This window comes from Scyliorhinus canicula, chromosome 4 (genome assembly GCF_902713615.1).
Source record: "Scyliorhinus canicula chromosome 4, sScyCan1.1, whole genome shotgun sequence".
Taxonomy (NCBI): Eukaryota; Metazoa; Chordata; class Chondrichthyes; order Carcharhiniformes; family Scyliorhinidae; genus Scyliorhinus; species Scyliorhinus canicula.
In genome coordinates, this window is record NC_052149.1 from 210,202,592 (window position 1) to 210,228,427 (window position 25,836).

Sequence of the window (25,836 nt, forward strand, 5' to 3'; positions counted from 1 at the left end):
TTTGCACCTGGCAATTTTTAACTTGAATTTCTACTGAGTTTCAGCAATGCACAAGAACGACCGGTAACCCTGAATTGAATTAACTTCAAATCCTAAGATCCTTCAACTCCTTCACTCTCTCTCTCTTTCCTAGCTCCACCCAGCCCTTCAATCAAAGATCCTCCTCTGGAATGTCCAGACAGGAACTTATTAACTGTAATTGGGTTGCTTGATTGCCCACTCCCATTTATACAAAATATCAGACCTATGCCATTCATAACCTTCCATTGATAGACAAATGTGTCATTAGCATCTGTAATAGGATAATTTCTGGTCATGCATGAATGTCCTGAAAGACAATGGATCTCAGGTGACACACCTTATGTATTCCAAAACAAGTTTACGTCTGAATGGGACCATGTGACTCAGCCAGGTGTGGGTGAATCACTGAGTGTGCTGCTAACAATCTTTTTAACCCCTAAATTGCCTGCTACATCTTGGACCCTATTTCTGGACCCAAGTTCCTAATATCTCCCTAAAATGCCAGGTACATCCAAGCATACTGAGTGAAGTGAGACTGGAAATTGCAGAGGGATTAGTGATAATCTTCCAGTCTTCCTAAGACACAGGAGTTATGCCAGAAGACTAGAGAAGTGTGAATGTTGCACACTTGTACAAAACTGGGTGAAAGGATAAAACCGACAACTACAGACCAATCAGTTTGACTTCAGTGATAGGGAAACCTCTGGAAATTACAGTTTGGATGAAAATCAATAATCACTTAGACAAGTGCAGGATAATGAAGGAAAACCAACATGGATTAATTAAGGGAGAATCATGTTAAAGTAACCTGCTGATGTTTTTTGAGGAGGTAGCAGAAAAGGTTGATAAAGGAAATACTGTTGACATTGGTGTGTATGGATTTTCAAAAGGCATTTGATACAGTGCCACACAACTGACTTGTGAATAAAATAAAATTCTAGCTCATGGAATATAAGGGCTAAGTTAAGAAGCTGTCTGAGTGACAGGAAACAGAGAGTAGTGATAAATGGTTGTTTTTTAGACTGGAGGAAGGTTTGTAGTGGAGTTTTCCCAGGGGTCAGTGTTGGGATCCTGACTCTTCATGGTGGATATTGATGACCTGTTCAGGACGTGATTTCAAAATTCAGATGGTACAAAGATTTGAACCATTGTCAACTTTGATGAGGAAAGTCAGACCTTCAAAAGGACATAGCCATGTTGGTGGGTTAGGCAGGCAAGTAGCAGATTGAAGTGAACTTGATTCATTTTGGCAAGAAGAATGTGGAGTGTGAGTATAAAATAAAGAGGGAGACTCTAAAGGAGATGCAAGAACAGTGGGACATAAGTCATTGAAGATGGCAGGGCATGTTGAGAGAAGTCAATACCTAGTACCTAGATTGTATTAATGGGAGTATTGAGTACACAACTAAAGAGGTCATGTTGAACTTGTACAAGCCACTAGTATAGACTCCTGCGTTCAGTTCTGAACGCCATACTTGAGGAAGGATGTGATTCACAAGAATGTTTCTGGCGGTAAAGATAAAGGCTGGAGAGGCTGGAGCTGTTTTCTTTGGATTAAAGATGGCTGAGAGGAGACTTGATAGAGGTATTCAAGATCCTGAGGCATGTGGGCAGGGTAATTAATGCAAAACTGATTCTACTCGAGAGCACCAAGAACGAAAGGGCACAGATTCAAAATTATTCATAAAATGAATAAAAGTGATGTGAGGATTTGTTTTTTCACCCAGAGAGTAGTTTGAGTCTGGAATGGACTTGCTGAAAAGGTGGTAGAGGCAGGTTTTATTGAAGTAGGCAGAATGGAAATTGGATTGCAAAAGAAAAAAATTGCAAGGTTACAGGAATAAGGTAGGGGAATGGGAATAAGCAGAATGTTTTTTTAGAGAGCCAGTGCATCCCTGATGGGTCAAATGGCCTCCTTCTGCACTGTTAAGATTCTGTGATTACTGCTGTTCCACAAGCTTCGATCCACCAATACATTGTCGCGAGATTCAGTATTAAAGGACTCAAAAGACATGGGATTGTGGTACCTACCCACCAGTTACCCACTGACGACACCAGGATAACCTAGGGTTTGTACCTTCAGAAGTGGCTATTTAGTGGTGTGAATTATGTTTTAATTATTATCAAATAATCTCCCTATAACACTCAAAATGCACTTTTACGAATTTTTCAGATTTCAATATTTTTAAACATGAAATTAAAGTAATTTTTTAAATTGACTATAAGGGCAGAATTTACAGTTCCACAGCCTGCAGATGTAAAGGCAAGGTGGCCCGTAGACTTCTGAGATGGCCTCTCCACTGCCCCCCTATCTACCCCAATATGTCCACAAGTTTATAGTAGGCCTGCCCCACCTTGCTCCAATAGAGGCCCTTAAGGGGGAAATTAATGAATACTAAAAGGTCACTTCCCTATACGGCTTCAATTTTGAGGCTAATGGGAGGAGTTCAGGCGCAGGGCGGCATGGTAGCATGGTGGTGAGCACTGGAGCTTCACAGCGCCAGAGACCCGGTTCAATTCCCGGCTTAGATCCCTGTCTGTGCGGAGTCTGCAAATTCTCCCAGTGTCTGTGTGGGTTTCCTCCGGGCGCTCCAGTTTCCTCCTGCAAGTCCTGAGACATGTGCTCATTAGGTGTATTGGACATTCTGAATTCTCCTTCAGTGTACCCGAACAGACGCCGCAGTGTGGCGACTAGGGGAATTTCACAGCGACTTCATCGCAGTGTTAATGTAAGCCTACTTGTAATACTAATAAAGATTATAAAAGCAGGAGGAAAACCAGGCAAGTAATTATACTCTGGCCTCCCTCATTGGCCTCCGTTCCACACCACAAGCTCTGTCCGCTATGGAAACTGCCTCACATCTGACTCCTTCATAAAGACCCCTGCCCCTATCTCCAAACCTCTCTGGGCCTGACCTCCTTAACCTACGTGAGACCACCTGCACCTTATCTCGTCCTGGACTCTAGGGGACTGTTTGTAGGCAGGTTGGATAACCCCACCATCTGAACAATCCTGCCTGTGTCTTTTGAATCTCTCTCTCTTTCTCTCCTAATTCCATCATTCCATTGTATTTTTTTCCACTTTCTCTATATGATTACATTGATTACTTATGCTTGGACTGCATGGCACAGTGAGGATTTTTCAGTTTGATAGGTAGAAGAGGTATGCTGTTGTTACCTTGCTCTTCGAGGTCCAACATCTCACGTCATGGGTGCCACACTGAAATGGTTTTCAAATTACCTAAGGTTGCTGCAACAAAGCCGGTTTGAAGTATACGAACAGCTGTATGTGATCAGTGGCTGGCATTGTTCATTCTCCACTGGCCACAAAATCATGACTAATGTTGTTTTACTAAGTGTGAAGGACTGATTTGCCACTTTCATTTTTTTTGTAGGAGAATACGTTGTAATGTCCGTGTATTTCGATCTCAGCAGACGAATGGGCTACTTCACCATTCAGACCTACATCCCTTGCACATTGACTGTTGTATTATCCTGGGTTTCATTTTGGATCAACAAGGATGCAGTACCGGCCAGAACGTCATTAGGTAATTACATCACAACTACTGTTTACTTTTATGATGTAACAATAACAATTTGTATCGCTTCTAATTGTTTTTTAAATATACTGGGGGGAAATTACTTTGCAGAGCACCGTTTCGCACTACACAGACTTATATCTCGTCTGAGTGGGAAGGCAGCACTACAGATCGATATCTCCAAGTGACCATGCAAGACCATGACCCATGACTCTGTCTGCCCCAGGGTTTTGACTTAAGTCCACATTGTGTTGCCAAGGGGGAGATGGTGTTGCAGCGGTGATGTCACTGGACTAGTAATCCAAAGGCCCAGGCTAATGTCCTGGGGACATTGGTTCAAATCCCACTGGAGCAGTTTATGGAATTTAAATTCAATTAATCAAATCTGGAATTGAAAACTAGTCTCAGTCATGGCGATCTTTGAAACAGTTGTTGTAAAAACCCATCTGGTTCACAAATGTCCTTTGGGTAAGGAAATTTGCTGCCGTACCTGGTCTGGCCACAGCAGTGTGGTTGACTCTTAACAGCTCTCTGGCTTAACAAGCCACTCAGCTCAACAAATGGGCAACAAAGACTGGCCTTAGCAGTGACACCTACATCCCATAGAGGAATAAAAAGTGCCATACGTGAATTAAATTCTCCCTCTCTAAGTTTAACAGCTGAGTTAAAATTATTTTAAAACCACGTTGGTTTAACCCTTGCTCTTGTCTCTTGCAACCTGTTGAGTCATATCGGCCACTGTGTTACTACTGAGTAAAATACAATGCTAAGTGTGAAACCTGTCACATTTTTCCTTGTACAATATGCAAACGGAGAAATGGAAATTCTGCATGTTTTCGTGTGGTGAAAACAGGTAGCTTATGTGTTGATTGGGGAATGGATAATGCCAATGACTGTTTAAATCTAGTTAATTGAGATTTCAGTCAAACGTTCAGCATGTAATTTTGTCCGTACGGGCATTTGAATTTTGAGTGACAGCTAGAGATTGTCTTATGACCTTACAATCATTTCTTGGCATTTATTTTCTTTATTTATGTACACAGTGGAGTTTATGAAATATTTTACAGACCACAGTAAATTGTTTTAAAATATCCTTCAGTCCATCAAATTATTCTCTTCAAAGACTATGTACAATAAAAATTTTGTGAAGTAGGCAATTAACCACATAATGGAAAACTCATTTTTTTTCATAATCCTCAATTGATCAGAAATCCGGAATATTAATTTAACATTACAATCAAAATTACTTAATTTTCTTTTTGTTTATAGCCCATTTGGTACTGGTATTAGTGGGAGCATCAACAGTCCCAGTTAATAAATTCATGACAAAATTCATATACAAAAATAATATAGCCAGACTGACAGTCTTGAACTCTTCCAAAAACCCATTCAACCTCTGAAGATGAAATGAAATGAAATGAAAATGAATGAAATGAAATGAAATGAAAATCGCTTATTGTCACGAGTAGGCTTCAATGAAGTTACTGTGAAAAGCCCCTAGTCGCCACATTCCGGCGCCTGTCCGGGGAGGCTGGTACGGGAATCACCCATTGTTGTAAATTAATAATACAATGGAAGTGTATTTTTCAGGATTAAATTCAGTAGTACTATTTCATACCACATTAGTCTAACTTGCGATAGTTACATGGGGCGGGATTTTGCGCAAAACGTCGGGGCGGAAAAAATACGGCGCACAACCTGGCGGGAACCACTCCGGCATCGCGCCGCCCCAAAGGTGCAGAATCTTTCGCACCTTCGGGGGCTAGGACGCCGGCGGAGTGGTTTGTGCCGCTCCGGCTGGTGGGAAGGGGCTTGGCGCCACGCCAACTGGCGCCGAAGTGACTTTGGCGCGAGTTGGTGCATGTGCGGGAGTGCCAGCATCTGCTGGCGTCATCCCCACGCATGTGCAGGGGAGGGGGGTTCATCTCCCCATCAGCCATCGCGGATCGGTACAAGGCTGACGCGGAGGAATAGAGTGCCCCCACAGTACAGGCCCGCCCGTGGATCGGTGAGCCCCAACCGCAGGCCAGGCCACCATGGGGGCACCCCCGGGGCCAGATCAACCCCCCCCCCCTTCCCCCAGAGGACCCTGGAGGCTGCCCATGGAGCTGGGTCCCGCCGGTAGGGACCAACCTTGATTTATGCCAGCGGGACCCTCGTTAAACGGGCGGAACTTTGGCCCATCGTGGCCCGGAGTATTTGGGCAGCCCCGGGGCCCATTGCGTCACGCCGGTCCCCGCCATTCTCCACTGTGGGCGGTGCAATTCACGCCAGGATGATTTTTGGGGGCCGGAGAATTCGGAGGACGGCGGGGGGCGGGATTCACGCCGACCCCCAGCGGTTCTCCGACCCGGTGGGGGGGGTCAGAGAATCCCGCCCATGATTTTATTTGATTCTTGCCCAGCAAATGTCTAAGCAATCTCATGCTGAAACAAGATATTGCAGCCTCAGCCTTCTCTAGAGCATTAACATGCCAAAATTCATCATTATAGACATTGGGCGGGATTTTCTGGCTACTCACGCTGGGGGGATCTTGTGGTCCCACCAGTGGTGCATCCCCGCCGTTGGTTTCACAGTGGCAAGGGTAGCATTCAACTAGAAACCCTGTTGACAACAGTGGGTCCAGAAGATCCTGCCGCCAGCCAATGGCAAGTGGCCCTCCGCCACTGCAGAACATGTCGCCGAGGGAGAGGAAATTCCTGCCCAGTATATCAATTACAAGCAGTATTATTGTTTGTTTATTGTATGTTGTGGAGGTCGTTTGGTGTGATTTTTGCCTGTATAAAATCATTATTGTATTATTCCCACGTGAAGAAAGAAGGACTTGCATTTACAAATCACCTTTCACACAACTTCTAAACACTTGAAACAGTTCACAGCCAATGGAGTACTTTCTACTTGTATTCATTGTTGTATTAGGAAACATGCCAACCAATTCTCACACAGCAAGCTCTTACAAACAGCAATGAAATAAATTACCCGAGTACCTGTTCCAGGCCGTGGTTCAGAATAAATCGCACCCTGGATATAGGGAAATTTCCCCTCTTCTTCTTCGAATAAAGCAGTAGGATCTCTTCCAACCACCTGAGAGGACAGGCTGCTTTGACGTGACACCTCTGACGGTGCTGTGCTCCCTCAGTAATCCATTGGATTTCTGTCCTAGACTTTGTGCCAGGCTTTTCGACTGGAACTTGAACCCACAGCCTGCCTCAGAGATGATGCCAAGGCTGAATCTATATTTATACCCATTTTCAGCCACAGGCCTATTGTAAACTGACTGACAGTCCCCACAAATTAATCCAGTCCAGTACCATGGCACAGCGTCACCATCCTGTGTTGCTTCAACCATGACCTTTCTGCCTATACTCCCTTATTACGTGATCATGTGTAGCCAGACCATCGGTTAAGTGTTTCTGACTTCAACTGTACGCAATTCTCCACAACTTAGCGTATAATTCCCAGAACATAGATATATTTTAGAAAGCAGTGAGAAAGGTTAAAGTCCCTCTGGATCTAATGTTTATCCATTGAACAGAATGAATGTCATAACACACTCAGGACTTTGTTACCATGTGTTGTTGGCCAGCTGTGTACATGGGATGAATGTTAAATCCAGTGGGACCACCAGCATTTATCCTATACAGAAGAGCTGAAAGGGAAAGTTTCGGAGATGTGCAGAACTCAAGTGCAGGGCAATCTGATTTCAGTATTAATCTTATGGGACCTAATATAGACACATTTAGCTTTTAAAGTTGGGTACAGATCGTTACGTCTCCCTGTGTTTTTTGCCAGACATTTAGGCTCATAGATTTGCCACTCAGCACACAAGTCAGAAAACAATTGTGTGCAGAAAAGTCAGTGCTATCTTTTCAGAAGACATTGCTTGTGCCATCATTACACGCTGCAACTAAAACTTGACCTGTCCAATTTTTCCAGAATCATACTGTGAATTTGACTACAATAATTAGTAAAATATTTTGGTTTTACAGTTCCAGGATCTAATGAGGACATTGAACTTCATTTCATGAGCAATCGCCAGGGAAGAGAAGGGCAATACATTTAGCTACCGAACCAAAAAGCACAAACATCTATTATAATAGGTATATAATTAATCTTCCTGAGACAGCAGTTAATGCAAATCATTTGAAAATAATATTCAACATTAGTGATGACAGCTCATTAAAAGAAAAGATTTAAAAGAATGATACAGCACAGGAGGCCAACCAACTATCCGATTAATCTTATTTTCCAACTCTGTCCGCATGGCCCAGTAATTTTTTTCCCTTCAGATATTTATCAGTTGTCTTTGTGAAGTTGATTCATGCACTATATCCAAGATCACATTAGCTTGTGGCTTATAAAATGCTTCATATTGCATCTAGTTATTTTGTCCATCACTTGAAATCTGTGTTCTCTGGTTACTAACACTTCTACCGCTGAAAACAGATTCTCCTTATTTACTCCAATAGGACTATTGATGATTTTGAATGACTCCATCAAATTTCACCTTAACATTTTCTGCTCAAAGGAGAACAAATCCAACATCTCCTGTCCATCCACATAATTGAAGTCCCTTATGACTGGAACCATGCTACTGTAGTAAATCTCTTCTGCATCTTCTCTAAAACCCGGCCATCGTTCCTATAGCAAGGTGCCCAGAATTGAACACAACACTCCAGCTGAGTCCAAGCCTGCATTGTATAAAGGTTTGGTTTAAGTTCATTGCTTTAGTACTCCCCGTGTGTGCATGGGTTCCCTCTGGGTTCTCCGGTTTCCTCCCACAGTCCAAAGATGTGCAGGTTAGGTGGATTGGCCATGCTAAATTGTCCTTAGTGACCAAAATTGCCCCTAGTGTTGGATGAGGTTACTGTGGGGTTACTGGCTAATGGGGATATGGTGGAGGTGCGGATGCTCTCGGGTAGGGTGCTCTTTCCAAGAGCGGGTGCGGACTCGATGGGCTGAATGGCCTCCTTCTGCACTGTAAATTCTATACTCTATGTGCCTGATTTCCACGGCTGAGGTCGGTAGCTCGCTTGCCTTGGCTAAAGTACCCTGAAAACGCAGTTTTCATTCTGGTGGAGGTGGGGAGTTGGGGAGGGGAGCATGGGGTGTAGGGAGGTTAGGAGGTGGTGGTGGCAGGTGTGAAATAGAGTTCGGCCCACTGACCTGGGAAGCAAAACGTAGGCACCACAGTGGCAGGTGAGTGCCAAGATAGGCTGGTTAGAAGGCCCGCCTCAGTTCTCTTGGACATTGTCCCTATTGTTTTAAAATATTTTAGCCTTCCTAATGCTTACCCCCCCCCCCTCCAATTGTCCCTTACCCACCCCCAGATGGGCTCTAAATAATCTCCATGTTATCTCCATATCCACTTATTTATTATTCATCAACTCAGGAGTCTGTAGGGATGAAAATAAATAAATTTCTAACAATCTAATGCAAATCTCAGTCTTACACACTTGATCGTGAAAACATTTCCATTCATAAATTCCAATCAAAGGCTTTTAAATCTCCTCAAGTGGATAATCTCTTATAAAAGCAAACAAACTTCTCTTTGGCAACTACATTAATGACTGTTAATTCTTTAGTAGCTTTTTTGAGTTCATCGCATACCCCTGCTGAGATAATTTTATCGTTATCTGTAAATCGCCACCAATTGATGCATTCTCCTCAGGAATGTCTCTAGCAATCAGGGTCCACTTGCCAACCAATAAGCATTCTCTTCTCATGCAGCATGAATTGTTGCTTTCCCCTTATGATGATATTCTTGTGAAATGGCCTGATGAGTGCAAGATGAAAAGCTTTGACATGTCTCGTTTTTTGACAATGTTCAAATAGAATTTGAGGGGGATTTTCCAACCATTCTTGCCAGTGGGAATGTCCGGTCCCACCAACGGCGAACCCGGGTGGATTCAATGGGAAAGCCCATTGACTGTGGCGGGATCAGAAGATCCCGTTGCCAGCCCCTTTCCCACCATTGAGAAACATTCTGTGGGGAATCACTCAACTACATCATCACTTTCCAGTGCTGCAATGGCTTCGTTGATCGATACTGCTGCCCCCTTCATTTTTTCTTTCAAATTCCCTGGATAGTTTTCAGTCAGGAGTATTAAGCTGCCAATCCTCCCTGTCTTTGAGCAAAATCTCTATTTCTGCCACTATTTCATGATCCCATGTAGTGAATTCTGCCTTCAGCTCACCAGCCTGCTTTACCATGCTACATGCATCTATGCACTCCAAACCCATACAGGACTCCTCATGTCTGCCTGCTTCCTGATCCTTCCTATTTCTGAACCATTCCATTTGCCCTTCATGTCTACCAGTCCCATGTGTACGGTTTTCTCCTCTAAAACTTTTCATCCCACTGCTTATTCACTGGCCAAATAAGTTTAAATCCTCCTCAATACTAGTTTACCACTCCCTAAGGGCTTAGTCCCAACTCTGTTGAACATAGAACATAGAACAGTACAGCACAGAACAGGCCCTTCGGCCCTCGATGTTGTGCCGAGCAATGATCACCCTACTCAAACCCACGTATCCACCCTATACCCGTAACCCAAACAACCCCCCCTTAACCTTACTTTTTAGGACACTACGGGCAATTTAGCATGGCCAATCCACCTAACCCGCACATCTTTGGACTGTGGGAGGAAACCGGAGCACCCGGAGGAAACCCACGCACACACGGGGAGGACGTGCAGACTCCGCACAGACAGTGACCCAGCCGGGAACCAAACCTGGGACCCTGGAGCTGTGAAGCATTTACGCTAACCACCATGCTACCGTGCTGCCCTAATTGGTTGGTTGAGGGGCAACCAACCTGCCTATGCCTTGAGTAGGTCATTCCTGCCCCAGAACTGATCACAAATTCCAGGAATCTGAAGCCCCTCCTATATTGCCATTTGCTATATTATTCGTTAAGCTGTCAAAATACTTTTTTTAAAGTTACAAATATATGTGATCATCAGGTAGAAATCTCAGTTTCAGAACCTGCCACAGTGCTACATTTACATTCTCAACCTTGTTTTAGCTCAGGGCAATCCTGTCCCTACACAAAGTGGAAATGTTATGGTGTGTGATGTTAAGGGCTCAAAGTCACATCCCACCACTTATAAATGGAGCGTTAAGGAATCAAATCCACGTTCAATGAGGGAGAAATTGGCTGACTCTTGGAAATGACTGTGTTCTTTAGACTACATGACTAAGCAATGCAGGCAACATGTTAAATTGATGCCTCTTGGTCTTCTGTGTGTACCCAACACTACTGTTTATGGGCAGCGTGCACCAGCAGAGGGCTTGTGAGTGAGTAGCACATCATCATCATTATGTCTGCTCTGCCTGAAGGCAGGTCTTTGGCTCTTGGTAGTCTTTCCATGTCCCTCTATCCTGTGCCAACATTTCATTTACCAAAACTTCCTTCAAGTTCTGAGCCATCCAACATTGATAGTCTCTTCCTCTTTTTAATCATGAAATCTTCCCTCTATGATGTCTTCAGGTGTGGCCGAAGACTCTCGACTTGTTCCGAATTACGTTCAACAAATTTCTTTGTTGATTAAATCTCTATAGCATTTTATAATTTTGTGGATCCTTTCTATTCCCTCCCAAATCTACATTTCAAAGTAAGTTCATCGACTCCTTCCATTAAGGTCCATGTCTCACATCTATACAAAGCAACACTCCAAATCAAACACTTTACAAGTCACTTCTTGAGCTGTCTATTCGGCTTTCTGGTTAGCAACTGTCTCTTCTTACCAAATACGGCCTTGCCCATTGCTCTCCTTTTCTTATTTCTTTGTTGCGACTTCCATCTGCAGGTATTATGCTTCCTAAATATTTGATTTTTCGCAGCAGTTGTTTTCCTTCTATGAATATCTGAATATTTCTTGGCGATTTTGAGATATGCATCGCTTTGATTTTGCTAATGTTGACTTTCAATTCCAAAGTTGAGGTCTGCTAGTCTATATACTAGCTCTTGTATTCCTTCTCCTGTGCTTGCGACAAGTGTTTTGTCATCTGCAAAACTAACTGATGTTATCATTTGTCCCCCAATCCTAATGCCATATTCAATGTCTTCAAATGCTCCTTATGCTAATGCTTCTGAATTGACATTGAAGAGAACAGGTGATAAACAACACCCTTATCAAACAATACACCTTTCAAACTCCTTGTTCAATTAAGAGAAGATTTTCTAAAGGGAAAATGCATCAAGAAACCATGGATTATAAAAGATGTTGCAAAAGATGGAAGAAAGGAGACAGGAAAAGAATATCAGTATTGAAGAAGGCAAGCTGAAATACAGACACTTAAATAATGTGTTAAGAAGAGAAACAGAAAATGCATGAGAACAACAGTTAAAAGAGTGGTGTGATCTCTCAAAGAATTGGATCAACTAGGAAAGGTCGACCTTACGTATTCTAAAACAAAGCACTCAGTCTAAAGAACTGAAAACAACAACAGAAGAGAGTAAGGCAGGTACTTTATTAACAAACTCTGATGAAATTTAAAAAAAAGATCCAAGCAGCATTTGAAGAATGATATGCAAAAAATGAAAAACATGAAACGATTGAGCTCGAAGAAACAAAGGAACTTTAACATTGATATAATTGGACCAAAAATATTAGAAGTGACATCAGAGCAGCAATAAATGAGATAAAAACAGGAAAAATAGCTGGACTAGATGAAATACCTATAGAGTTGATTGAAAACATAGAAAAGACATTGATGTTCACTAAGTTTTACAAAGATGTTCACTTATCACAAGAATGGCCAGAGGACTTCAAGCAGACAGTCGTACTTATGCTAGGACAGAAGCCAAACCTGGCTATTTCCTGAGCTTTGTACAATTATGTACACGCATCGAAGATTGTGCTGCAAATTATAACAAAGAGAGTGGGTTGGAAGGCTCAGAACTACATGAGAGATAACCACTTAGGATTCCAGGAAGGAAAAGGGACAAGATAAGTAATCAACATTCCAAGAATGCAGGTTAGAATTTGGACATGAATTACTGGTGCGATTTACAGGCCTAGGCGTGTCCTACTTGGTGATGCGGCGAGGCTGTTAAATCTCACGAGTGGCTTCTTGATAGATTCACGAAGCTTAAGAAGCCTCGTGAAATTCATCTGAAGCTCACGTGATGATGCAATCTCGATTCCAGATATTTAAATGAGCCGTACGGTGCGGTTGAATAGCCTTGTAGATCTCAACCAAAAAGCCGCATAAAACACCCGCCAAACTCGCCCAAAATAACACTTAGAAATTTTTTGGTGTGCGATCTAATTGCCATGTCGCCCAGGTCTTGGGCGCAATGCAGGCGGTAAATCTCCTGAGAGAGGTCTCGCGAGATCTAATAGGATCTCACAAGACGCCGCAAACTGGATTCTGCCCACAATTCCAGGCCGGCAGTGCCGAAGTACCCGGGTTGCATTTTGCCCATCAGACCCGGGGGTGACCTGCCCTTATGAGCTGGATTGCGGGATCTCCAGGACCCCCTTTTATGCGAGGTCGGTCATTGGAGGTGTTCAGAGAACCTGGTGGAGGGTCTAAAGATCGGGGTGCTATCTCTTCCTGCACTGGCAAGCGGAGCTCATTAGTGCAGGAAATGGGACTGAGCGTGGCCTCGGCGGGGCCCTGAAATGAAGCAGAGCCCTGTTCGATTGCCTGGTCTTTCTCGGTGCTGTGAATGCTGAGTGTTGCTCCGAGAACATTGGTGAAGTGTGGGAAAATGTTTTACAATCTCGTAGCATGGTAGCACAGTGGTTAGCACAGTTGCTTCACAGCTCCCGGGTCCCAGGTTTGATTCCCGGCTTGGGTCACTGTCAGTGCAGAGTTTGCACGGAGTTCTCTCCGTGTCTGCATGGGTTTCCTCCGGGTGCTCCAGTTTCCTCACACAGTTCAAAGATGTGCAGGTTAGGTGGATTGTCCATGATAAATTGCCCTGAGTGTCCAAAAAAGGTTAGGTGGGGTTACTGGGTTACGGGGGTAGGGTGGAGGCATGAGCTTAAGTAGGGTCCTCTTTCCAAGGGCTGGTGCAGACTCGATGGGCGGAATGGCCTCTTTCTGCACTGTAAATTCTATGATTCTCTCATAAGTTGTCAAGGTGAATCATTTTACTTTCAAATCGCACGTCCTACCCACTGTACCTGTAGCTTAATCTGCTGCACAATTCACTGCACCCTCATCACCCACCTACCAACAATCTCTTTAAATCAGCATTCAGTCCTTCCATGAATCTGCTTTACCTCACCCACTCACACTTAGCACTGCTGCAAACCTAGCAAGTGCAACTCACAGTATCCTAGCAGCTATTCAAGTAGTGGCAGAGTGATAACACCACTGGACCTTAAATTCAGAGGCCCAGACAAATGCTCTGTGGACATGGGTTCAAACCCCACCACAGTAGATGGTGGAATGTAAATTTGCTTAACAAAACCTGGAATTACATTCAAAAATATGAATTAGAAGTAGGAGTAGGCCATTTGGCCCCACAAGTTTCTTCCGCCCATTCAATAAGAACATTGCTGACCTAATCAGGGAAGGAAGTCTGTTGTCCTTTCCTGGTCTGGCCTAGCAGAGCAATATGGTTGACTCTGAAATGGCCGAGCAAGCTACTCAGTTCAAGGGATATTAGGGATGGGCAATAAATGCTGGCATTGCCAGCGAAATATCGATATCACATGAAAGAATAAATTGAAAAACCATGGCAACCATATCAACCACTCATATTGCATACACTCAATATCCTTTTTCAGGAAATGATGGCACATAACAGGAATGAGCAGGAAAAAACGAGAGGGGGCCAAATGTGTCTAACGTTCTAACCCCATGCTAGAGACAGTGCTAGCGATTATGGGAAGGGCCGTCAGTGAATCTCTGGCCGCTGGCAGTGATTGGTGATGAGGGTCTCTGTATACCTACTCTTCCTCCTTTCATTCCAGTTCTCCTTCATCCTGTAATCTCTTCAGACTCACAAGCTGCGAATGGTGTAAGTAGACATTTCTTTCTTTCTCAACTCCCTTCGGCAGAACCTAACCCTTAAACCCTTTTCCTTTGTGATGAGGATAAAGAGACAATGTAATTTGATCTTACTATCTCTCTGAACCGCGCGTAGTTAAGAGGCCAGGATAGAGGCGGGATCTGCATTTGGTGAGACACCATGCATGAGCACAGGAGCCAAGGTGGAGGAATGGATAACATAGATGTTTGCTTGCTGAAGGGTGAAGTCACACTAGTTCTGCTTTAGAGGAGCCAGTTGAGGACTTGGATGAACCGAAGAAGGCTGATGGCTCTAATTAACAGCTTGCATCTAAGATTTGACAGCTACAGTGGAAGCTAAGCTTGCTGCCTTGCAAATTTAACTGCTGCTATCACAGTTGTGGAAACACTGTTCAGAGAGGTTTCCAGAACACCACAGCAGTCCACCAATCTGTTCTCCAACAGATCAGCAGGTTTTCTAAGGTGTCAAACGGGAGAGTGGCAGTGGCTCCAATGAGCACGGACTGCTGTCCTTTCTCAGGATATCAGATCCCTGTCACATTCTCAGTGCCCTTGCTTTTGCCTGTCAGCGTGCCAGCTAGAACAGTCTGCTGCAGTCAAGGACTAGATGGTGCAGTCTGAAGTCAAGCCTTCGAGGCCCAGAACTGCTCGACGTCGTCCTCTAAAACCATTTGCGGCCACCTCAAATGGATGTCAGCAACCATCTACAACCCAAACTGCAGCCATTGGGGAACAACCTCAGAGGAGCACGAGGAAAATAGAAATTGTGGGAATTCACACGGGTGATTGCCTTATTTTTGCATGAATTTTGTCATGATTGAAATTACAAGCTTGGATTGGACTGCGCATTTCCTTGATGGCTTTTATTTTTGCATCATGAGAAAAAGCATGAAATGATGATCAGTGAGTAATGGTAAAGTGTAGAGGACTGTTGGTGAATGGAGAGCTGTGGTAAACAATACTGATATCGGTTATGAATTATTTGATACAGTCGAACTGGAGCAGAAAGTAGCTATCTACATGAAAGCCTCCCCTTCCTCTTTATGTTCCTCCACTCCATGTCACATTTCCTCCTCCTCCATTTCCTCTCCCACTCCTGATTCTCCTGCTCTTCAGCTTCTCAATTGGTAAGTGATGACAAGGGCTGTTCGCTTAATGGTGCTCTTTATAAAGTTGTTTGTGACAGCGTTGTTCTCATTGTATGTCTGCTACATACATGTTCATGGGTCCTGGATCGGAGTCATGTGTCATGACATGAGAGGATAGACCTTGCCATCCAGGACAATAGTCAGCCTTTGATTTGCTGTAGTGAGTCATGTACAGGTAGCACAGAGGACTGGCGCAGAAGGAAGGGATTATGACAGCGGAAAGACCCATGGGTATTCAGCTGCACGTTCTCGCACTCCAGTGGCACATCGAGGGAATGGCATTGCATCCGTTCAAAAACAAAGGTCAAATTGACAGGAGACACACATGAGGTCAATGGCACCCTTCACCATGGAGAAGCTCCATGTGTTCAGCTGGCAGAAAAAAAGGAGATGAAGCCAACTGTTTGGACAGAATACTCCTTGCCCTGTGTTGGTAGGCTTGAGGGGAGAGAATAGGTATGGAGCTGCATCAGGTTCCCAGTGCCGTCTTGCTGCTGGGGATGAATACAGATTGATTCCCACACCCTAGCGGCAGGCAACCAATTTACATAATTAAAGCCCCAAATTAGGGATATTTTTCTGGAGATTACAACCTCCAACGAGGGGGACATGGGCATCAAAGATTGCCACACAGCTCTACAATCCAAGCAGAGGGACTTCCACTCTACTCTGAAGGGCTGCCTCCTCTGAAATATTTGCTTAATTTTGCACCTGCAAGGATGCCAGCATTTTGAGGTCGCAGATCCTGACCCTGATTGGGCCGGCAGAAACAGGTGCTCTTGCGTTGTCCTTATTATTGGTCAATTAGAAGGCTGCCTCCAGGCAAAATAGCTCTGCGAGTCTGGCTTCTTCCTAGTGCGGTTCTGGACCAGTATTTCATCCTGAATACAAGTCCCAAAGTCCCATGGAAAAACCATGCCCTTTGTCTGCCGAGAGTCTCAGAAAATTTCATTCTGCAGTAACGAGATGCTATGAATTCTCCACCTCCCAGCAGTGTGTTCCTGGGAGGCATGCCGTCGCCCACCCCATCCCGCCGGGAAACTCGCGGGCGGAGGTACACTGCTGGCAGTACGGAGAATCCCTCCGGCTGAGAATTCACCCCGTTGTTTATACCACCACCAACAGACTAAAAGGAGCCAGGCTTAAGGAAAAGTTAGGGGTCACCTTTGGCTGGCCAGGTAATACTCTCTTTACCTTACTTTCAGATTTCAATCACAATCTATTTTGTTAAGTGAGTTTATCTCAAGAATTCGGCCTCACTAAGGTTGAGGTAAGTGAGTTGCCCCTAGAGACCAACCCTGTGGATATGGCTGAGAGTTCTTCCCCCCTCCATTTACTAGCAGCTTGTTCTAGTCAGTGTGGCCTTTCTGATTTTCCGGTTATGCTCAATTCCATACCTGGGAAATGAAGAGAGGCTTTCCATGTTGAGAAACAAGTTGTTGCAACACAAACTGGTGAACCAACAAAGTATTTCAGCATCAACTAGGCCACTGCTTATCTGTGTACAATTGCAGCAGCATCCAGGAAAGAACCCAGCAATTAACCCTTTAAATAATGCTTCAATGGGGTCCTTGTTGCCGCTTAATGCCATGTGCAGCTGTGTGAGTTTAAGCAGGGGGCATGGCATGCCTTCAAAAATAGCAGCTCTGCATGCTGCCGATGGTCATTAAGTTGAAATACGCAAACACCTTTACCAAGGTGATATCCGCGCCCTTCTATTCCAAATTGCACCATTTTTGAACGCGTGGAGGCTATAGGGTGCCTAAAAACAGGTGCTGAAGATCCTAATTCCTTCCCCATTTGTCTGAAGTAAATGATTTTTTTTTTTGGTTATCCCTCATGTCGCATCGGACCAGCATCTGTTCTTAGAGGACCTCATTTTATGATGGCCTAGATTTTTCACTTGTGATGATCATGAAGCTGTCAGTCTTCACTGTCATTACAACTGTGAAATTGACTGTGACTTCTGGCATCCACACGTGGGCAGAAACCCAGAAGTTACTGTCAGAGGTTTATTTTGTTCCTCCACAGGGTACGCTGTTGAAGTCCAACAGATGGAAGTAATTAGTAATTACTGAACTGATGAGAAATTCTCTTTTTATGCTGTAATATCGATGTTTGTACACCCAAAAAGTTATGCCTTATTAATGAGGTGTAACTGCAATTTAATGTGGTACCAAGTCATAACTACTTCTGAAGAACCTTTGTGGTCCTGGTAATCTAATTTTATATTTTTCTACTGTCAAAATTTCAGGTTTACTGTCAGTGAAGACTGACAGTAATATTTTCCATTATGATAAAAAATAAAAGATCCATGTTTTTCACATATCAATAAAAATGATTTTGTTTTGCTCCCATTCTGAATGCCTTTATTTTTTGCTCTGCAAAGTTTATTAAAAAAATGAAGGGTAGCCGGTGCATTTTGCTTCCTGGTTTGTTGTCTGTGAGAATTATTTAATGCCATTTGCTGCTTACCCTGTTTGCTGACCTCGATATTGCTGGAAGCTCGGTGCCAGATTCAAATGAACGGCAGGAAAGGTCAAATCCATGCCGCCGTGATCGTTAACTCTTTGCAGGCGGCTTTCTTCAAATCAGCAACAAGTTCCTTCACCACTAAATCCAAGACACCATCATGTTTTAAGCAGTGACCATTTTCTTACACCATAACAGCAGTGCATCAATTTTAGTTTCATGATGGGTTTGAAATTATTGGGATTGACATATCTTCCTGAAAAAAATGATGGAGTACATTTAGTTTCAGTAAAATGTCATTACCAAAGTACCATTTGTTTAGAATCAAGGAAATGTTAATGCAAATGTGAAAGGCACAAACGCACAGGACCTTTCATTATCCACTTCTCTACAGCAAGTAACTTCTCTTACAGTTTCAAGTAACGAGTAAGGGAGTTTGATCACTTATCTTATTTTGTGGCCTTACTTTTGTTGCAGGCATCACAACTGTCCTGACTATGACTACACTGAGCACGATCGCTCGCAAATCCCTACCCAAGGTTTCCTATGTGACCGCTATGGACCTCTTTGTGTCTGTCTGCTTTATCTTTGTGTTTGCTGCGCTGATTGAATATGGGACCTTGCACTATTTTGTCAGTAACAGAAAGCCCAGTAAAGACAAGGACAAGAAGAAGAAGAATCGAGTATGTACCCTTATCATAATAATATTCTTAGATGCAATTATTGATGTTTGGCTTTACGGATATGATCAAATTATGCACCACATTAGGTGTAAGGCACGGAAGCATTTCTTCAAAAGCTTTGTCATAGCTTTTTGCTATAGCACTGACTCCTTCAAAGATTGTAACACTGTTCTTTATTTTGTTTAATGAAATATAGGACAATGTGTTGAAATACAGCATATGTTTTGAAGGGAAATTTCCTTTGGGCATTAATAAGGCACATTTTAGCCTTCATGGACCCTTCTTTTTCCATTTAGAATGAAAATGTAGTCCATTTCCTAAATGTGGTCATTTGCTTAAATGATTGGTTCATCCTTTTCTGCGGGATTTTATTGATCTAACCTTGGGTCACCATGAGCAAATGCAAAACATTCATCATTAACATTTTCTCCTGTCACATTCTAATTCTGTTTCGTGACTACATATCTATCAAATCTTTCACTAGACCTCAACCAGTTTTTACAATCTTTGACATGAGAATTAACCAATGTACATGTTGGCTGTACATTGTACCAAAATAATTGTGTGTTGGTCATACCATCATACTTTTGCATTCAAAACAACTTTTACAAGTTTATTACTTATAACCAGGAATAAAAAATGAGGAAATTTGCTTTTGCACTTTATAAATAATAAGATGCATTTTATGGAAGTGTGGTTCTCAACACCAGACGTTCAATTCCAAATGCCCTCAATGTAGTTCATCAAGGAATGTGCCAGATTATTCAGCATGAACCTCTGTTTCCTGTTCCGTAATGAGTTTCTTACTACTTGTTGATTCTTTGAGTTGAGTCTGCAATTCTTTCTGCTGTTGTTCAAGATTTCATTTGCCTTGTGTTCATAAAGTAGCCCTTTAAGCTTTCATTAAATATTTTTATTCCATTTTGTTTCTCAAAAAAAAAAGCTTCTTCGGATGTTTTCATCAAAGGTACTTTATATTTATTTTTACAATAAAAATAAATATATTTAATTTTAGAATGTATGTTTGTTTCTAGAACAATGTTTATTGCTTGAATGTGTGTTGTTTCTGCCTTGAGATAAGGCATTACAAACCCAGTTGGTGTTATAGCTGGAAGGGACGACCCCAGAATGGAAGTCTGGCTCAAAAGGCGTAACATTTATTATTTTATAAAATGTAGAGGAACAGAGTCAGAGGACCGCTAATTAGTTTTAACAACAAAAAAGTATTATTAAACATGAAAGCATTGGATTATTATACCGTTACTCCCTCCTCAGTTTAACAATTACACAGATCAAAAAATACATAGAAATCTTCAATGTCTCATTAACACAAAGTTCGTTTTAAGCACACAAGATGACTGGGAGCAAAAACACACAATCCGCTCTGAACCCAAGTTAGTGCCTGTGATTTTCTCCTCTGAATCCACCCAGATGATTGTCACATGAGAGTTTCCAAACTCCACTCCCAAAAACACACTTTAAAATCTTCTGTCATATGTATGATTTTCTTTAGCGGTTGCATTCTGAAACTTAACCATGTTTTCCAAATCATTTTTTTTAACCCAAACTTCCACTCCACTTTTAACATCAAAATCAGTCTAGGATTTTACACTAACCCCGTTAGAATTTATTTGTCTTGACTGCTGTGCAGACTGCTCACAATTGCTTAAATTTCGATTTCTAAACTATACTAAATTGGCATCAGACATTTATTTTGCCTTGAAGGCTGTTGTCCCAACTTTAAATCTGGTGATTGCAATTGACTCTTAAACTCAGAACACTTTGTTTACTCTTCCTTGAATTCTTCTGAATCATACCTTGGTCTCTGTTCACAGACTTCTTGGACTCTTCTCTTCTTTTCTCTAGTTTCCTTAACAAGATGGACTTTAGAATTTCGGCATTTGTTTTCTTAGCCATTATTCCATAGTATGCGTTTCTTATAGCAAGGCTGAGAGAGATGTTCACTCTTTAGCCTTCTAAAACCAACTGCTTCGAGCACATCTGTGTGAACTGCCTTCTCTCTCACTACCTATCTTCAACTGCAATCAAATGAACTAACCTAAAACTTAAAAGCTTCTCTACCTTACAAGTCCCAAGTTGCTGAGCAACCACTGCTGATTTATTCATTCTTCATGCTGCAGCCCTCTCTAAGCACAATAGAATCACAGTTGTAATTAAACAGACTCCCACACATACAAACACCTTTGTCCAACATGAATCCAACTATAGTTTTACCCTTCCAGGCACAGAAACATCAAATTAAACACACTTAAAATTATACCTTATTTCTATGTATGGCCACTGCTGTAATGTCAGAACGCCTTGTAATATCTACCAGTAGCTGTTAGCTTCATCCTTCAACCTCCTGTTCAGCCCTTTATGCATTTGTTGTTCAGCTGTCCACCAGGATGGGCACCAATAACAACATGATATATGATTAATTCTTTATAGCTCAGTAGTTATCGGGATTGGAAAGAAGGGATTAAAAACAAAAATAAATTAGATTTCAGATATATGACCTTGCCTCCCCTCTGGGGAAGAGAATCCCACAGACTCACGACCTCTGAGAGGACATAAATTCTCCTTCCAGCGAATGGCTGACCCCTTATTTTTAAACAGTGCCCCCTAGTTCTATTCTCTCCCACAGGGAAACATTCTTTCAGCCTCGACCCTGTCAAGCCCCCTCGGTCTTGTAATCTTATAAGTTTCTATAAGATCACCTTTCATTCTTCTAAAATCCAGTGGATACAGGCCCAACTCGTTCAATCTTTTCACACAAGATAACCCATTCATCCCAAGAATGAGTGAAGTGTACTTTCTTTGAACAGCTTCTGATGGATGTATATCTTTTCTTGAATAAGGAGGCCAAAACTGTTCACTGTATTCCAGATGTGGCCTCACGAATGCCCTGTATAACTATAGCAAAACCTCCCTATTTTTATATTCCTTTCTCCTTGCAATAAAGAATAACATTGCATTTGCCTTCCTAATCACTTACTGTATCTGCATACTAACTTTTTTGTGATTCCTGTACCACAACATACATATCCCTCTGTACTTCAGGGATCTGCAATCTTTCTCTATTTAAATAATGTGCTGCTTTTCTATTCTTTCTGCCAAAGTGGAAAAGTTCCCAAAGATACTTAATCTGCCAAATCTTTGCTCACTCACTTAACCTATCTATGTCTCTTTGCAGACTCCACAACTTATTCTATATTTGTGTCATCAGCAAATTTAGCTATCATATATTCAGTCTCTTCACCTAAGTCATTGGTATAGACTTTAAATCGTTGGGGCCCCAGTTCTGAGCTTCTATCCTTGCCGATATGTATGTTACCCCTTACATCATGAGCTCTTACTCTATGTAGTAAACTTTGATGTGGCACCTTGTCAAATGCATTCTGGAAATTCTAGGACACCACATCTACTGGTTCCCCTTTAGCAATATTTCCCGCTACTTCTCCAAAGAACTACAATAAATTAATCAAACACAATTTTTCTTTCATAAAGCCATGTTGACTGTGCCTGATTGCATTGAGATTTTCTAAGTGCCCTGCTATAAGCTCCTTAAAAATTGGCTCCAGCATTTTCCCTATGACAGGTGTTAGGCTAACTCGCCTGTAGTTTCCTGCTCTCTTTCTCCCTCCTTTATTGAATTGAGGTGCTACATTTGCTATTTTGCAATCTGGTGGGATCTTTGCAGAATCGAGGGAATTTTGGAAATGCTTACAAAAGTAAAGCGATCTGTGAAAGATGAGCAGAAGATGGGGATAAATTCCCATTTAATTCCCAGCCACTATTTGCTATTTAACTGAAATATGCCTACATCCATATCAATGTTAATCATGGTTGAATTAAGCACATGCGTGGCCATGTGCAATTTTTGCATAATTTTTCAATTGTTTCAATTTTTTTTCAACCTTGTGAAAGTCTGATGAAGTCACTGGGTTGATTTTCTGCCTGATGTATTTCAACTGCCATTGAAATTTGGGCACGCAAAGCCAGTTTTGACAGTCAGTATATTTATATGTTGCTACAAACAACCCTGGAATGGTTGCAGTATATATTCTAAATCCTTACAGCCTCCCACATTAAAGTGTCCATTTCCTTTTGCATTTGTAAGTATCTCTTAAACGGCTACTGATACAAAATGCCCATCTATTCTCTGACAGATTCCTAGCATCTGGTTATTTCGGCTCAGAAATATATTAGCCGCAGCAAATCATATTTAGTCATCAGTCAAACAGCATTGTTACTGGTGTCCCTGCTCATTAAGCATGTGTTTGAACAGACCAATATGTCCATCAGAACTTCACTTCATGTTAACGACAGAATTTGAAGAAATACTCATTATATTATTTAAGAAACAAAGGCATTTCTTTCAGTGATTCCAATCCAATATCTGCGTCCATCAACTTTACGGAATAAACTCATATCAAAACCGGTTAGTAAGTCAATTAGCTCTTTTGAAAAATGAAAATCGCTTATTGTCACGAGTAGGCTTCAATGAAGTTACTGTGAAAAGCCCCTAGTCACCACATTCCGGCGCCTGTCCGGGGAGGCTGGTACGGGAATCGAACCGTGCTGCTGGCCTGCTTGGTCTGTTTTAAAAGCCAGCGATTTAGCTGAGTGAGCTAAACCAGCCCCTAAAAATGAAAATCGCTTATTGTCACGAGTAGGCTTCAAATGAAGTTACTGTGAAAAGTCCCTAGTCGCCACATTCTGGCGCCTGTTACAGGAATCGAACCGTGCTGCTAGCTTGCCTTGAGTTTGCCTTCAAAGCCAGCGATTAGCCCAGTGAGCTAAACAGCCCCTGAGTTGAGGTGAATAGTTCTGAATTAGATTCAAGGTTACAGAGATAAATATTATTATAGAGTTTCAGGTGCCCTATGTAAGATTACAGTTCACTCCCATTCTAATCACAAGAATGGTATGTGTGAAATCAATGGATTTGGTTTAAGTGCTAGTCCAAAAGCCTGGAAATCATTGCTTTCAGAAGCCAGAGATTTGCCAGAATTTTATTATTTGTCAGTGCTTTTTGCCTCAGTCAGCATTACAAATAATTTAATGATTGTCCATCATGGATATCATAACAGATATTATGCTGGGAATAGGTTCAGGGTTATATTTGATCTCATTTATTAACTTGAAAATATTTTTTATTAAATTATATTATAAACCAATAACAGGTCGTTGAAAGATTTTTTTTCAAGTTCCCACGTCTCTGTGAGCTGATTGACTTTTATCAGTGCATAATGTTCCCAGGCAGTTAATCTCCTTTTGTACTCTGAATCATTTAATCATATCATTCACTTCTAAGAAACAATCAAGTTCATTGTCTCAGTCTTTTAATTGTGTCATTATGCCAAGAGCTTTGATTTTGAAAGGCATGTGCATTAACAAATCTCTACAATGCACTACTTCTCAAGGCTTTGGAAAGAGCAATTGACGATACCTTAGAATCTAATGAGGTACATTTCTGTCTTCGCCACCTGGGTGGTAATCTGGTGGAATGGTTCCTTTAGATAACTCAGATGATTTTCTTTCCATTTCAAATCAGAAAGAGGAACTGTCGAAAAGATTTTCGATCTGCTGCAAGGGCATAAAACTTGCATTATGAATCAGCAGTCCATTCTAGAAACCGGACGATTTTCATTTCAATAAATTAAACCAACTGTTTTTTATAACTGGAACTGATGACAATGAAATCATTGTCAATTGTCATAAAAACCCACGTGGCTCACTAATGTCCTTTAGGGATGGAAATCTGTTGTCCTTATCTGGTCTGGTCTACATCTACAGCAATGTGGTTGTCATTAAATGCCCTCAGGGATGGGCAATAAATGCTGGCCCAGCCAGCGATGCCCACATCCCATGAATGTTTTTTTAAAAAGGAAGTATACAGCAGAACTGTTGATTAACCAATTAGAGTAACAGGTCTTACAACACCAGGTTAAAGTCCAACAGGTTTGTTTCAAACACGAGCTTTCACCTGAGGAAGGAGCAGTGCTCCGAAAGCTAGTGTTTGACTGTGCTCACCCCAGTCCAACACCAGCATCTCCACATCATAACCAATTAGAGACAGTGCACCCAGAGGTTCCAGGACCTCAGGAGGATGGGAAAGGTGATTGGCATAACACTTCCATGTGTCAAGCCCCACACTCTGATTTTCCCAGCATTCTTTTGCACAGCACTTATCATAACAACACACCACACAGCTCCACTCATTCCTCTCTCTCCCAGCACCTCCTCACACTCCCATCTGAGGAGTCGCCACTCACACTCATCCTATTGCCCTCTCACTTCCATCCCTCAAAGTCACTGTGCACAAATGTTGTCCCTTGTTCCTCTCCACACAAGCCATTATGAACACACATGCACCCCTCTGCTTTCTCTCCATGCAGGAGAACACTACTTGGCACTTCCTTGCTGCCTGCCTTCGCCAATACTTTCAAATAGCTCATGCAGCTCCACCTTGTACCTCTGATGAGGAAAGAAGTCACCAACTGCCAACAGCTCCACCAGCAGGAACAATACCAACAGCAGCACCAGGTGCCTTCTCTACAGTCACATGGTCCTTCACAGGAGAGAAGCAGAGATTTGCATGCCAGTCAACTGCAGGCACCGGTGCTCAGATTTGTTGAGAGACCTTTTGCCTGTAGACCCTATCTGAGAGTTCTCGCCTCCTTCCAGTTGGATCTTAGTATCCATTCTTCTACCCAGTGAAGGAGCATGTGACTGAGGAGAAGGCAGCCGGATGATGTTGCCGGTATTGTTCCTGCTGCTGCTGGAGCTGTTGGCAGTAATGTTACTTCTGCCCATATCAGAGGTGCAAGATGGAGCTGCATATGCTACTTAAAGGCTGTGCTGAAGGCAGGCAACAAGGAAGTGCAGCTGCAGGTAAGTGAAGTACTAGACAGGTGAAGTGCCTGCCAAAACATTCGCAAGAAATGAGCAGGTCAAATGCCAGAAATCCTGTGG

General features: G+C 42.5%; 1 protein-coding gene across 4 annotated transcripts in view; it reads left to right on the plus strand.

The window, feature by feature from the left end:
* Nucleotides 1–25,836, plus strand: part of LOC119965350 (gamma-aminobutyric acid receptor subunit gamma-2) — a 172,119-nt gene that overhangs the window by 136,314 nt on the left and 9,969 nt on the right. For 3 of the 4 annotated variants that reach the window (XM_038795999.1, XM_038795998.1, XM_038796001.1), the window contains 3 exons: nucleotides 3,417–3,569; nucleotides 18,650–18,855; nucleotides 19,799–19,822. In XM_038795999.1, coding sequence (XP_038651927.1) covers nucleotides 3,417–3,569; nucleotides 18,650–18,855; nucleotides 19,799–19,822 — 383 coding nt within the window. The remainder of the gene's footprint in view (nucleotides 1–3,416; nucleotides 3,570–18,649; nucleotides 18,856–19,798; nucleotides 19,823–25,836) is intronic. The other variant, XM_038796000.1, reaches the window with a different exon arrangement.